Here is a 13,000-nt window from a genome sequence, read left to right on the forward strand (position 1 = left end):
TAGGGTCTGCTAGAGGAGACAGTTGGTAATTTCTAAACAAGCTATGTAAGAACTACTAATTAAAAAGAAATCCCCTTAACTGTTATGATTTCCCTGCAGTGTACCCAAACACTTGTGTATTCTGGCTTTGGGAAAGGTGGGGCAGTGGTAGGCCTGGGGGTGGAGAAAGAACAAGACAGTCCCATTCTTTAACCACAGACAGCAGGGGAGGATGGGGTTGGCATGGCACCAGTGCACTGTTTACTCAGGTTCCTCTTTGTGGATCCAGGGTGCTCGGACTACAGCAGATGTCTCCACCACAGCTAAGCCAGCCCATCCTGAGAGTTCTCGGACTGAATGTCCTGTGTCCCCGAACTGTTCAAAACACACCTTCTCTAAGAGATCTTTGTTTTTCTGCTGCCTGGAACTTTCTCTTCCTTCCCTTCCCCCTGCTGCCCAGGCTGAGGACTAGCCGCTGCTGCTCTTCCTTGCTCTCAGGACGTCCCCCAGCTCCTCTGAAGGGAAACAGCCTGCCCTTCTCTGCATCACCACAGACCTGCCCCCGGACAGCATGGGTACGGCTTTGGCCATCAGCATCTGCCTCACAGCTGTTGTGGCTGTCGTTGGACAGTGTCCCCTAAGGCAACGCTCCTCTGATTTTATATTTTCTTTCCAAATGGTGCTGTCTTGGAGTCCAGTCAAAGCAAAGGGTTTCCATCCTGGTCTTCCTGAAGTTTCTCCCAGCCTCCTTCCCTTTTCCGTTCGGCCTGGCCCATTGTTCTTTCGATACTTCTTCAAGAAGGAGCTGTCTGTGTCAAAGCCTTGCTCACTGACCGCTGGGTGTCAGCTTCTGTGCTGCGGTCCAGGTGGCCAGGGTTTGGGTCAGTCTGCATGTGGGCCAGTGCTGGCTGGGGATGAATACACGCGGTGCCTGCTGTATTCCCCAGAGGGGGCCTTAGACACCTCCCTCATCTGCCTCCCACACAGCACTGTGCAAACGCTTGCCCAGACCCCTGGCCAACCGCCTGGCCTGGGACAGAGGTTCTTTGTAAAAGAGAGCCAATCTCAGTTCTACCCTTGCCCAGTGGAGATCTCCTGTCTTCTCTCCATTAGAAAGCAGAGGCACACCAACCACCCTTCCATCCTGTTCTCCTTGAACAACTCAGTTTGCTCTCTTCATTTTTTTTTTTTTTTTTTTTTTTTTTTTTTTTTTTTGGTTTTTCGAGACAGGGTTTCTCTGTGTAGCTTTGCGCCTTTCCTGGAACTCGCTTTGGAGACCAGGCTGGCCTCGAACTCACAGAGATCCGCCTGCCTCTGCCTCCCGAGTGCTGGGATTAAAGGCGTGCGCCACCACTGCCCGGCTCTCTTCATTTTTTTTAATGCATCTTTTGAGATGCTCAAAGCGTCTGAAGTCTGCTGGAATTTTCTTGCTAAAATGATCACACCCACCCATCCCTTGCTGGCCACCAGATCTGCTGCTGACCTATCCCAGCTTCACTCTTCACTAGACCTGCTGGCCGGGGGAGAGGGACCCTTTGGACCTCTGCTCTTGCCAGGTGTAGTGCTCTTCCCAACATTCCAGTACCAGGAGGCTGAGCTGAGGCAGTTGTGAGGGTGACGCCTCTGTGAGCTTCCTAGCAAGACCATGCCTCAAAAACAAAAGCGGACTCCTGTTCCTCAGCAGGGAGCAGAGTGCCTGGACACAGAGTCATTCATTAGATGTCACCTGAGTGAGTGAACGAATGGATAAGTGGGGGAATGTATGAAGGACTACATCCTTGGAGAAAGCAGGAGAAAGAAGTCAGATTTTAAGGCATCCGTGTACAGAGGCAGAGCCTTGGCTCTGGTAACTGGGATCTGGGGGCTGGGAAGAGGACTGTCAGTAAAAATGCTTGCCTAGCAAATACCGGGGCCTGGATTTTATCAGAAGAAACCAAAATGAAAAATCCCAGGTGTGGCAGCACATGCCTGTCATTCCAGAGGAGGTGGAGGCAGGTGCATACTTGGGACTGGCTGACCAGTCAGTCTGGCCTACTTGGCAAGTTCTAAGGAAATGAGACATTTTGTTTCAAAAAAAGTGGACATTGCCTGAGAACAGTACCGGAGGTTGACCTCTGGTCTACTCTCTCTCTCTCTCTTTCTCTCTCTCTCTCTCTCTCTCTCTCTCTCTCTCTCTCTCTCTCTCTCTCTCTCTCTCACACACACACACACACACACACACACACACACACACACACACACACACACACACACACATGCATACAAGCTCTCTCACACACCCAGACGCATGCATGCACACTCTGGAATTCATCAAGGGAGACAGGAAAATTCAGGGATGCAGATTTTCAGAAATGAGGTCCCTAGGGAGTACCACCTCATCCAGTACTTCTCAAGAGCTGTGCCTCCAGTGCAGGATGCACAGAGGGGCTCTGACCCGCACACACTACTCTGGGTATTCATTTTCCCTGTTCTCTACCAATCAGGCCGACCCTGTCCCAGGAAGGGAAGGCCTGTGGCTACAGGGCTCCTGGCTCCGTGGTTGTCCCACCCCTGGACACTGGTTTTTCTCATCTGTGTGGAGAGGCTGACTGCAGTGTGCCCCAAATGTGATTCTGGTGGATTCAACACACTGATGATGAAGTGACTGCCTTGGCGATGGTGTCTGTGATTCCCCGGGGGCTTTCTTAACCTGGACCAAACCTTCCTCCTCTTCACTCCACTCTCCCCTTTCTGTGATCGTCTGTGCAGCTTTGTGGTGAACTGCACACGAGACGAAGCTTAGATTCAGCTTCAGACTTAACTATTTATCATCTGTTTACACTGTCTTCCTGGTAATGCCGAGGGGAGGGGAACACCCCCAGGGCTGGGCTGTGCGCTTTTCCCTCCCTGGGGCTGCTCTGCAGAGTCCAGGCTGACACCCGAGCCACACTGCTCCTCCCTCGGCATCCACTGATTTAGGCTGGCCTGGACGCTAGCTCCCTGTCTCCTTCTGCTGGGTCCTTTAACAGCTGTTGTATAACTGACAGCCCCCGACTGCAGGGAAGTTCATGCCACAGTGTTAGTCCCAGGAAACTGCTTGAAATGGAGTTGAAAGACCAGTCCTGAAAGGAGTTGATGGGGAGATCCTCAGTGAGGACGAAACATGGGGCCGGGGCCAGAGAAGGGAGGAGGGGCCTAAGGTGATGAAGGGGCTAGGCTTGGCATCCACAGGAAAGTCACACTCACCATCATCACAGAATCCTAAAGTAAGGCAGGAAGGACTTAATTCTCCTGGGACATCTGTCACATAATGCCAAATATCCTGCTTCATGTAGAAGGGATTATTAGCTGACCCAATTGTGGGGTAAAATAGAAATCTTTGAATGCCATACTAAGGAGATATATTCTGCATTGTTATTTAAATTAATTAATTAATTATTATTGTGGGAGGGTGTGGGTGCATGAGCCACGGCATGGATGTGGAGGTCAGAACTCTGTAACGTCAGTTCCCTCCTTCCACCTGTACATAGGCTCCAAGGATTGAACTCAGATCATCAGTAAGCACCTCTGCCCTGAGCCATCTCAAGGGGCCTGCGTTTACTACTGCTACTACTGCTTACTATTATTGTAATTACATTTATTATTATTATGATGATGATGATGATGATGATTACCCTTCCTCTTTGGAATTCAACAGCTGATGAAAAGAATAATCATACATCATCATGTGAGTAAAGATCACACTTTAGAAGGACCAGCTACAGTTCCCCTCTTACACTTACACATCAAAGTCCCCTAGCAAGTAGAGTAACTTGTTATCTATTGTATTAGAAAGGTGATAAATATAATATGTATGTGTACATGTTTAAAAAGCATGTGCTTTTTTTTTAAGTGCAAGTCTTTCTAGCAGACTCCAAGCTTCTGGGGTGACAACTGGACTGGCTTGTCCACCTGTGATTCTGGAGAGATGAGGATGCAGAAGCCTGTGCCTGCGGGGGACACATTTCATGTTTCATGTGCTTTCCATGTATAAAAATCACATGAAAATAAATGTTTCTGACATAAATCCTGGGTTAACCAAGTTATCTTTAAGATCTTTAAATTGTCTTAAAAGACATTTAAAAAATGATGTAAGGGTCTGAGGAGATACCTCAGTTGCCATGAGCACTTGAGTTTGGATTCCCAGCACTAAAGTTAAAAAAGCTGGATGTGGTGGCATGCACTTGTAATCTCAGTCCTGGGAAGGCAGGGGCAGGTGGGTCCCTGGAGCTCACTGGCCACCCAGCCTAGCCAAATCAGACAGGCCCAAGTTCAGCGAGACTCTCTCTCAAAAAACCAAGCGGAGAAGTACCATGGAAGACACTAGAGGTTGGCTTCCTGCCTCCACAGGTGCGCACACACTAACACACACATGCACACATACACACACAAATCTGATACTTTTAGAAGAGGCTGACGTGTTCTCAGGGACGTGCCACATGATGTCACACACTTCAATCTAGTGATGTCCATGAGGGAGTGGAGACTAGAGAATCAGGGGTGGGGAGTTACCAACAAACAAGGACGGCCGAAACAAAGGGATGCCAAGAGGGGTTCCATTCAATTTCTGCCTGTTTTTACCACAGAAGGTTGTAAAGGGTTTTTCTGAGATGAACTAAAGAAAATGGATCCTGGTTCCTTCCACGGGGAAACTTGTTTATCCTGTAGCTTTTTTTAGAAACCATAAAAGTTGGCAAGCTTGGCTCTGCCTCATGCGTGCCTCAATTCTTCCTCACTCAGCAAATATCAACAGGAAAGGGCTCTTGTCAGTGACAACAATGAATGCAGAATGCACCAGAGCCTTGGGCTGACTACCTTGTTAGAACTGGAGACCAGACATGATCTCAGGGGCTGTTTACAGAATCACGGCGGCTCCCAGAGCTCGGGAGAAGATACCGCTAGCCAGGTAAATTGATTCTGTCGGGGACAGCGGTATCTTTGACTCCATTCCTATCAGTCTACAGAGTCATTTTGGAGCTGTCAAAGCTTCCAAGCAGAAAATCATTTACGATGGCTAGTAGTTGATTAAACAAATTTAACTATGAAACACACACACACACACACACACACACACACACACACACACAAAGCTACTTTTAGGAGTGTAGAAGAAGACCTCTTAGGCAGGAAACCAGGAGAGAATTGTGCCAGCCAGATAGGAATCACCATCTCCATAGAAGCCAGAGATATAGAGGACAGTGGTTCAATAAGGGATGAGGAAAAGGTGACCTAGATCCTCCTTGGGGTTATGGGGAGCCAAACATAATGTGCAAGGGATGAGGACTCAGAACCAGTAATGGGTCCAGTTGGAATGGCAAGTTTGGGTTAGTAACCAGAGAGGCCACTATGTGAGCAACAAAATAAGTAATAACATTATTGGACATCCACAGAATGGAAGAAATACCCATTGACCCAGCTGATAGGATTGCACAAATAATGGATAAATACCAAGGGATAGTGAGAGGAAGAGTAGAGATTCCCTCAGAGTAAAATACCTACTAATTAACAAGGGGTAAGAAAAAAACATTTGCATGAGGCAAATGCCACAGTGATAATCCTTTAAAGTGGGAATTCTCAGTAGACCCTCAAATTAACAGGTGAGGCCAGAGACAAGTCAGAGTCTCTTCCCTTGTGTGGCAGTCAGACCTCTTAGCTGACATCAGCATCCCTGGCCTGGGTTCCATGTGCAGAGAAGTCACCACAGTGTCTGTGGCGTGCTTGTTCCAGACATGTCATCTCCATCTAATGAGAAAACACTAGCAGAACCCAAAGTAGGTGCAGGCTCTGAGGTGCTGGTTTCAATTTCACAAGTATTAAGGTCACAGAAGACTCCAGAAACAGCTCAGTGAGATCCATGCGAATCCTAGCCTGAGTCCTCTTCCGGGAAAGCACATTCCTGGTGATTCTGGAGTGTCATCGAGGTCTAGGGGTCAACACAGAGCACTGCACCAATGTTAATGTCCTGGCTTCAATACAGTTAACCCGTCACTTCTCTTTTGAATGTAGGCTAAGTTTTAAACTGGACTAAAGGTGGGTGGGTGGGCTGGAGTCTGCATTGCTGTTGTTGTTGTTACGGTTGTTTATTGGTTTGTGTGTTTAGGACAGGGTCTTCTCTGCAGTCCAGGCTGGCCTGTGAGTTACGATATGGCCTAGGCTGACCCACAACTTGCTTCAGTCCTCCTGCCTTAGCATCTCGAGTGCTGGAATTACACACCTAGATCTCTGTTAAATTTTTTTGTTTGATTGTTTAGTTGGGAGTATATTTATGTGGACATGTTTGTGAGGGGATGTGTGTGTGTGGTCTAGAGGCTGACACTGTTCTTCATGTTTTTAGACAGGGTTCCTCTCACTCATTCTGAAGCAAACTGGTTTGGGTCAATTGCCTAGCCATCCTGAGTCTGCCTCTCTAGCACTACAACTACAGGCACCCTCCACAAAACCCTCCTTTTCCATGGGTGCTAAGGATCTGAACTCATGTCCTCAAGCTTGTGTGGTAAGACTTGAGTGATTAAGATACCTCCTTAGCTCTCTGTGTTCTTCTTGATGCTGTTTTGTAAGTTTAATATTATTATAAAACAAAAAGTCAGCGAGAATGAAGCCAAGCTTGACTTCATCTGGACAAGGCTGGATGCACTCATTTTCCAGGTGAGACCTGATGGAAAGTATTCAGTGGAGCATGGGTGATGGAGACAGAATGTAGAGAACCACCAGTCTTTCTTTCTGGCCATCTGGGAACAATACCCCCAAAACAAAGTATGAGTAGAACACTCAAGGGATGTCCATTGTTATCTATAATCAAGGCAATGGCAGCCTCTGTGCTGGCTAGTTTTATGTCGACTTGACACAGTCTGAAGTCCTTTTGGAAAAGGAGACCTCACTTGAGAAAATTCCCCCAGCAGACTGATTTGTGGGGTCATCTTTTTGATTGATGATTCATCTGGGAGGGTCCAGATCTCTGGGGGGCAGTGGCCACTCCTCGGTAGGTGGTCCTTGGAGCTCTAAGAATGCAGACTAAGTGAGCCATGAAGAGCAAGCCAGAAAGCAGCATTGCTCCACGTCTTCACATCAGCACCCACCTCAGGTTCCTGCCCTGTTTGAGGAGCTACCTGACTTCCCTGGACAGTGGACTGTTCACCTGAACCCACTGTCAGATGAAATAAAGCCTTTCCTCCCCAACGTGCTTCTGGTCAGTACCTTTTCATAGTGATGGAAACCCCAAGGCAGCCTGTCACAGTGGGAAGGACTTGATGGACAGCATGCAGAGATGAGAACAAGGGAACCTGGGAGAGCTGTGGTACTCTGCCTGGGGAGAATGCTCAAAGAAAGAGAAGGAAAGGTGATAGCTGACGGTGGTGTTCCCAGAGGAAAGGCAGAGGAGTCTTAGGGGCTAGCCATCATCTTCAATAATGTTCCCAGAGTTTTAAAATCCAAATAGACGTATCAAACCACCCTGCTGAGTTTTGAGGAAAATAAGTCATGTCTACAAGAGTAAATGTTTAGTCAAGTATTTTTTCAGTCCTTTAAATCCAAATGAGAAGAAACCAAAGGCAGATGCTCATCTTTTAGGTAAATAGAAATCGTTCTTATTCCTGTTGCTAGTGACCACCTCCTGCAAGATATTAAGATATCTGGGGAGAGAAAAGTAATTCTAAATAGCTGTATGAAAGGAGATATGTTCCCAATGTGGTTTTTTCACTTAGAAACCTTGGCTGTTCAGAGTAATCCTGGAAGAGCTATGCACTACACGATCTCAACTGCCTCCCAGTGTGGCGTTCACTGCTCTGTGCCGAACCCTGGAACCATGCCTGAGACAGACACCATTACATCATCTGGAGTGGGGACCCACTTCTGACTGCACTGTCACCAAGTACATACCTCCCACTGCATTGCAACGGGATGTCATTTCCCAGAGTACCAGAGCCATGGAATAGACATCTGTCTGCTTGAAGGACTCCACGTTTTCCAAATTCATCCTGGATTCTAGAACTTCTGGGGCCATGTATCTTGCAGTTCCCACCTTAAAACAAAACAAAACATAACACAGAATGAAGCGCATAATTTAATTCTGAGGGAACTTGTTAAAGGGACTTAAGCTTGAGGTTTCTCATACACAGATGATGTTTTGTTTCTAGAGGTTTCTTCTTTTGTTCCTAGGTAAGTCCATACATGTATATGATGTATTTTGATCACATTCACCCTCACTCTCCTCTCTTATTTCCTGCCTACTTCTAGAACCCTTTCTTGCTGACAAGTCCCCTACCTACTTCCTTGTCTTTTTTAAATGGTCCATTGCGTTTGATTAGTGTTGCTCAGAAATGCGTTGGTGCAGGCGTTCCAGGATCAGGGTAACTAACAGTGGCCACACCACTGAAGGAACATGACTCTTCTCCCATCTCCCCCAGCAGCCATCAACTGGCAACAGCTCTTCAGCCTGAGGTGTGATATTTTCTATCTCTGTAGATAGTGATTACCTCGAACCGCTGATTCTCCCACCTCCATTTCCAGAGTGCTGAAACTATAGGCGTACACTACCACAGCCACTTTATGTGGTGCTAGGAGTCAAACTCGGGGCTTCATGCACACTAGGCAAGCACTCTGCTGACTGAGCTACATCCGCAGCCCTGTGCAGATGCTCTCTCAAAAAACTCATAGCGCTGTTTTAAATGATGAGAATTACACAGGCAGACACAACACATACTGTTATTTTCTCTCTTTGAGAACTCTTCAAGACTCTAAACAAAACACGCTCAAACAAGTGTCCCAGTCCAGAACTACTAATCTGGCTTCATATGCCATCCTATTATTCAATATTCTTATAGATAACCTCAAGAGCCACATCTATGATATTTTAGATGCTTATATTTTTAAGTAATTTATTTAGTTTTATTTCATGTGATGAGTATTTTGCATGCTCCACATGTGTGACTGGTGCCTGCAGAGGCCAGAAGGGGGCATCAGAGCCCCTGGAACTGGAGTTACAGACAATCGTGAGCTGCCATGTGGGTGCTGGGAACAAAACCCAGGTCCTGTGGAGAGACTAAGAATCAGACAGACTCCATGAAAGGCAGACAGACAGTGAGAGGAGCTATGGCTCAGTAATAAAGATGGTGAACTCCCCAAATGGCTGCCTTCTTCCTCAACCCCTAGACGTGATACAAGATCCTGGCAGCTTACAACAAAGGCTTCATAACTTTTCTTCTCCCAACAGTAGGCCTCTGGATGGAGAGGGTCACCAAGTTCAAAGCCCAGTCAGGACATGTTATCATGTCTACCAGCCCTTCTATCATTCTTCAAACTGACCAACCCTAAATTAGGGGAGGAAGACCCTTCAGAGAAGACAAACCCCAGCCCTCAAGAAGAGCCTGGATTTTCAGTTTCCACATCCCCTCTATGCTCTGCAGGCCTTTTTGCCGTGTGTCTGCTACAGGTCTGTGTCTTTTCAGTCCAATAAACACCTTTCTTCAACTGCTGATTCTTCTCGTTCCTGTTTGTTGTTGTTCAGTTTCTCCACTCCAATCCTTCACCCTCCAGGCTTTTTCCTATCTTTTCATTCTTTAACTGGCAGAGAAAAGGAACCTGGTCAAAATCCCTAGTCTAGCACTCTGTAAGAGCAGCAAGTGCCCTTAGCTGCTAAGTCATCTCCCCATCCCCTCGCCTGTTTATTTTTGGTTTTGCAAATCAGATTTTTTTTCTTCATTCTGGAAACTCTAAGACTCATGATGAAAATAATTGCCACCCATCTGGGTCACTTAACGACCATTTAATTTTAATTTATCCTGTGACCCATATGACATAATTTCATAAATCTCTGCTAAATTAAAGTCATATGAAAAGCCCAAATCATACAATGGATTCCATGAATGTGATGTGTGGCTGTATTCTGGTTATTTAGGCTTGTGATCAATTTTATGATTGACATTAAACAAACACAGGGCCCGCAGGGAAAAGGGATAGCTATTTCTAAGGGAAGTTTTTCAAACGGAAATGTCTGATACTGCAGCATATATGAGTTCCTCCAATGTCAATCACTGTCCTGTCATACAGAAGTCAAATAATTTGATGCCATTGTTCCAAAGAAAAGTTCTTACTGGCGTGTCTTAGAAGACACTTTTCTTTTTAACAGAGCACTCTGTGAGTCATTGACCTGACATATTAACTTGTTTGTGTCTCAGCAAGATGACCTCCACACTGCATGTGCTGCTATGGACAGAGTGCTGACAAGGCAAACTTCACAAGTTTGCTTCATTCCAAGGAGACTTTTAGAGTGTGCCCTGTTTGCCAGCTGTGGAAAGTAGCAATGCTCCTGATGGGCCCACGGTGACAGTCATCAGCTGTCACCTGGGAAGGAAATCCTCCAGTGCACCTTAGTCAAAGGGTTTCCATGTGGATCCTGGACAATGCTTCAAAAATGGAATCGCTGGGCTGGGAAGATGGGTCAGCCAGCAAAGAGCTTACCTCACAAGCAAGAAGATAGCACTTCAGTTCCCAGGATCTATGCTAAAGGCGGTTGTGGTGGCACACCTTTCTAATTCCACCGCTGTGTGCAGAGGGGCAGAGACAGGAGGATCCCTGGAGCTATCTATCCAGCCAGCCTGGCTAAATTGGTGAGCTCCGGTTTCAGCAAGTGGCCTTGTCTCACAAAACAAGGTGAGTAGCAATGGAGGAATATATTTGGGCTCCACACAAATACCTGTGTGTGCACTGACACATACGTGCACCTACACACACACACACACACACACACACACACACACACACACACACACACACGTCTCTAATTGAAAATTTTCAGAAAGAAAATAAAAGAAAGGGGTAGAGGTGAGGCCAGGTGTGAGGTCAGGGTCAGGAGCACCAGCTCTCACTTACCTGTCCACTGTTGGCCAAGTCATCCACAGACAGAGTAGGGTCCAGGCGCAAGGATAGCCCGAAGTCACACAGGCAACAGGTCAAATCATTCTTCACAAGGATGTTAGAGCTCTTGAGGTCCCTGTGAACAATGGGCATCTTGGGCCTTCCACAAGGCGTGTGGTCACTGTGGAGATGAGCGATGCCCCTGGCCAGGGAGCTGCCCAGCTTCCGCAGGTCCTCCCAGCTGATGACATGCCTGGTGAGGTATTCCTGCAGGTTGCCCTTGGCATGGAAAGCTGTGATCAGCCAGTACTGCTTGCCCAGCTCTGTCTTCCGCTCCTCAGCAGTGAGGAACTGCAGGATATTCTCGTGTTTCAGGTTGATGTCTGAGAAGATGTCCTTCTCCGTTTTCCATGACGTGTACTCCTCATAGGGGAAGATCTTGACGGCCACAGTCTCAAACTGCTCTGAAGTGTTCTGCTTCAGCTTGGCCTTGTAGACCTCAGCAAATCGGCCCTTTCCTACCAGGGTGTCCAGCTCAATGGGCAGCAGTTCTGTGTTGTGGTTGATGTTGTTGGCGCACGTAGAGCTGATATCCGAACGATCGTCCTCCAGGATGATGGCACAGTTGTCACTGAACTCCATGAGTTTCCGGGGCTTGCTGCTTTCCCAGGATGGGCTCAGCTTCTGCTGCCGGTGGACACGATAGCAGTAGAAGATGATGATCACAGCTATGGCAATCCCCAGCGGAGGCAGGAGGCTGACACCGGTCACTTGGATAATGACCAGAAACAGGTCAGGACTGCTGGTGGTGTACTCTGATGTGGAGATAAAGCAGGAGAGAAGGATTAGGTTTGGGAGGTGTGAGTCACCAGGAAGCAAGTCTACAATCACGCATTTACACACAGTAGCATCTGAACTGTGTCCACGGACACTAGATGGTGATTCTTTCCAGGGATGCTGAACACTAGCACACCATCCATGTCCTTCCCAAGGTAAAACCAAATCAGATACGACCAAGGATACCATATCAACCAAAGTTTGATACATAGGATGTTGGTAGATACTGGTTCCGAGTCTCTTCCTCAGCATCCATCACGTACATACATGAAGGGAGAACTGGGAGACGGATACATTAGTAAGGCCCCTGCCTTGCAAGCATGAGCACCTGTGCTAAACCTCCAGAACCCATGTCAAAAGGCACACACTTGTAATTCCAGGCTTGGGGAAATGGAGGCAGGCGGCTCTCTGAGGCTCACTTGTCAGCCAGTCCAGGCAAATCAGTGAGTCTCAGGTCAAATGAGAGACCCTGTCCTAAAAAGGGTCATTCCTAAGGAATCCACTAGCATCCACGTGCATACATTTGCACACTTGTGTACCTTGCAGACACAAACACATATGTATGGCCTGGGTGTGCAACAGAGCAGGTGGGAGCGTGGGAAGGAGCGCAGGTAATCCTGGCCTGAGATCATCCACTCAAGCACCTCCTACTCTTCAAAGTTTAGCTTAAAAGCAACTCTCTAAGAAAAGCCGAGGACACTTAGTAAAGTGCCTTGTGTCATGTAATCTCACGGCTTCTATGCTCTTCCTGTGTGGCTGTGTTTTTGTGCCTGTCGGCACAGTCAGAGCTGAGTAACGACAATGTTCTGAACAATAACTAAGGTTGAGAATTGGGGATAGAGATTAAGTGACACGACTCCTGCTTTTAAATGGTTCCTTACGTAGTCATGTGATTTAGCGTTAAATGGCCCCCTTCCACGCTTTGCCAGGGTCACGTGCTTGAAAACTTGATTCTCAACTGCTGGTGATGCTCTGGAAGCTTATAGAAACTTCACCAAGTGGAACCTCACTCCCTAGAGGAAGTGGGTCTTTTAGGGCGAGTCTTGAGATGTGTAACCTCGTTTTCAGTGTGCTTGCTCCCTGTTTCCTATGAATGCACTGTGGTCAGGTCTTCCAGCCCGCTTTCACCCTGTGACTGACTGTATCCATTCAAACTGCAAGACGGAATAATTGCTTCCTTCCTTAATTCTGGTCAAGTCATTTGGTCATAGCAATACAAAAGTAACCTAGCCATCTAGAACCTGATAAAACTGTAGAGCAGTGGTTCTCAACCTGTGGGTCGTGACTGCCTTAAGGGTTGAATGAACCTCTTTCA

At 47.2% G+C, this 13,000-nt stretch overlaps 1 protein-coding gene across 2 annotated transcripts in view; it reads right to left on the reverse strand.

Annotated features, from left to right (window-relative positions):
* The window catches only part of Tgfbr2 (transforming growth factor beta receptor 2), a 98,170-nt gene that overhangs the window by 12,282 nt on the left and 72,888 nt on the right, over positions 1-13,000 (reverse strand). For both annotated transcript variants that reach the window (XM_015990260.3, XM_006970248.4), the window contains 2 exons: positions 10,864-11,663; positions 7,873-8,014 (listed from right to left, as the gene is read on the reverse strand). In XM_015990260.3, the coding sequence (XP_015845746.1) occupies positions 7,873-8,014; positions 10,864-11,663 (942 nt within the window). The remainder of the gene's footprint in view (positions 1-7,872; positions 8,015-10,863; positions 11,664-13,000) is intronic.

This window comes from Peromyscus maniculatus, chromosome 7, assembly GCF_049852395.1.
Source record: "Peromyscus maniculatus bairdii isolate BWxNUB_F1_BW_parent chromosome 7, HU_Pman_BW_mat_3.1, whole genome shotgun sequence".
In the NCBI taxonomy this organism is placed as follows: domain Eukaryota; kingdom Metazoa; phylum Chordata; class Mammalia; order Rodentia; family Cricetidae; genus Peromyscus; species Peromyscus maniculatus.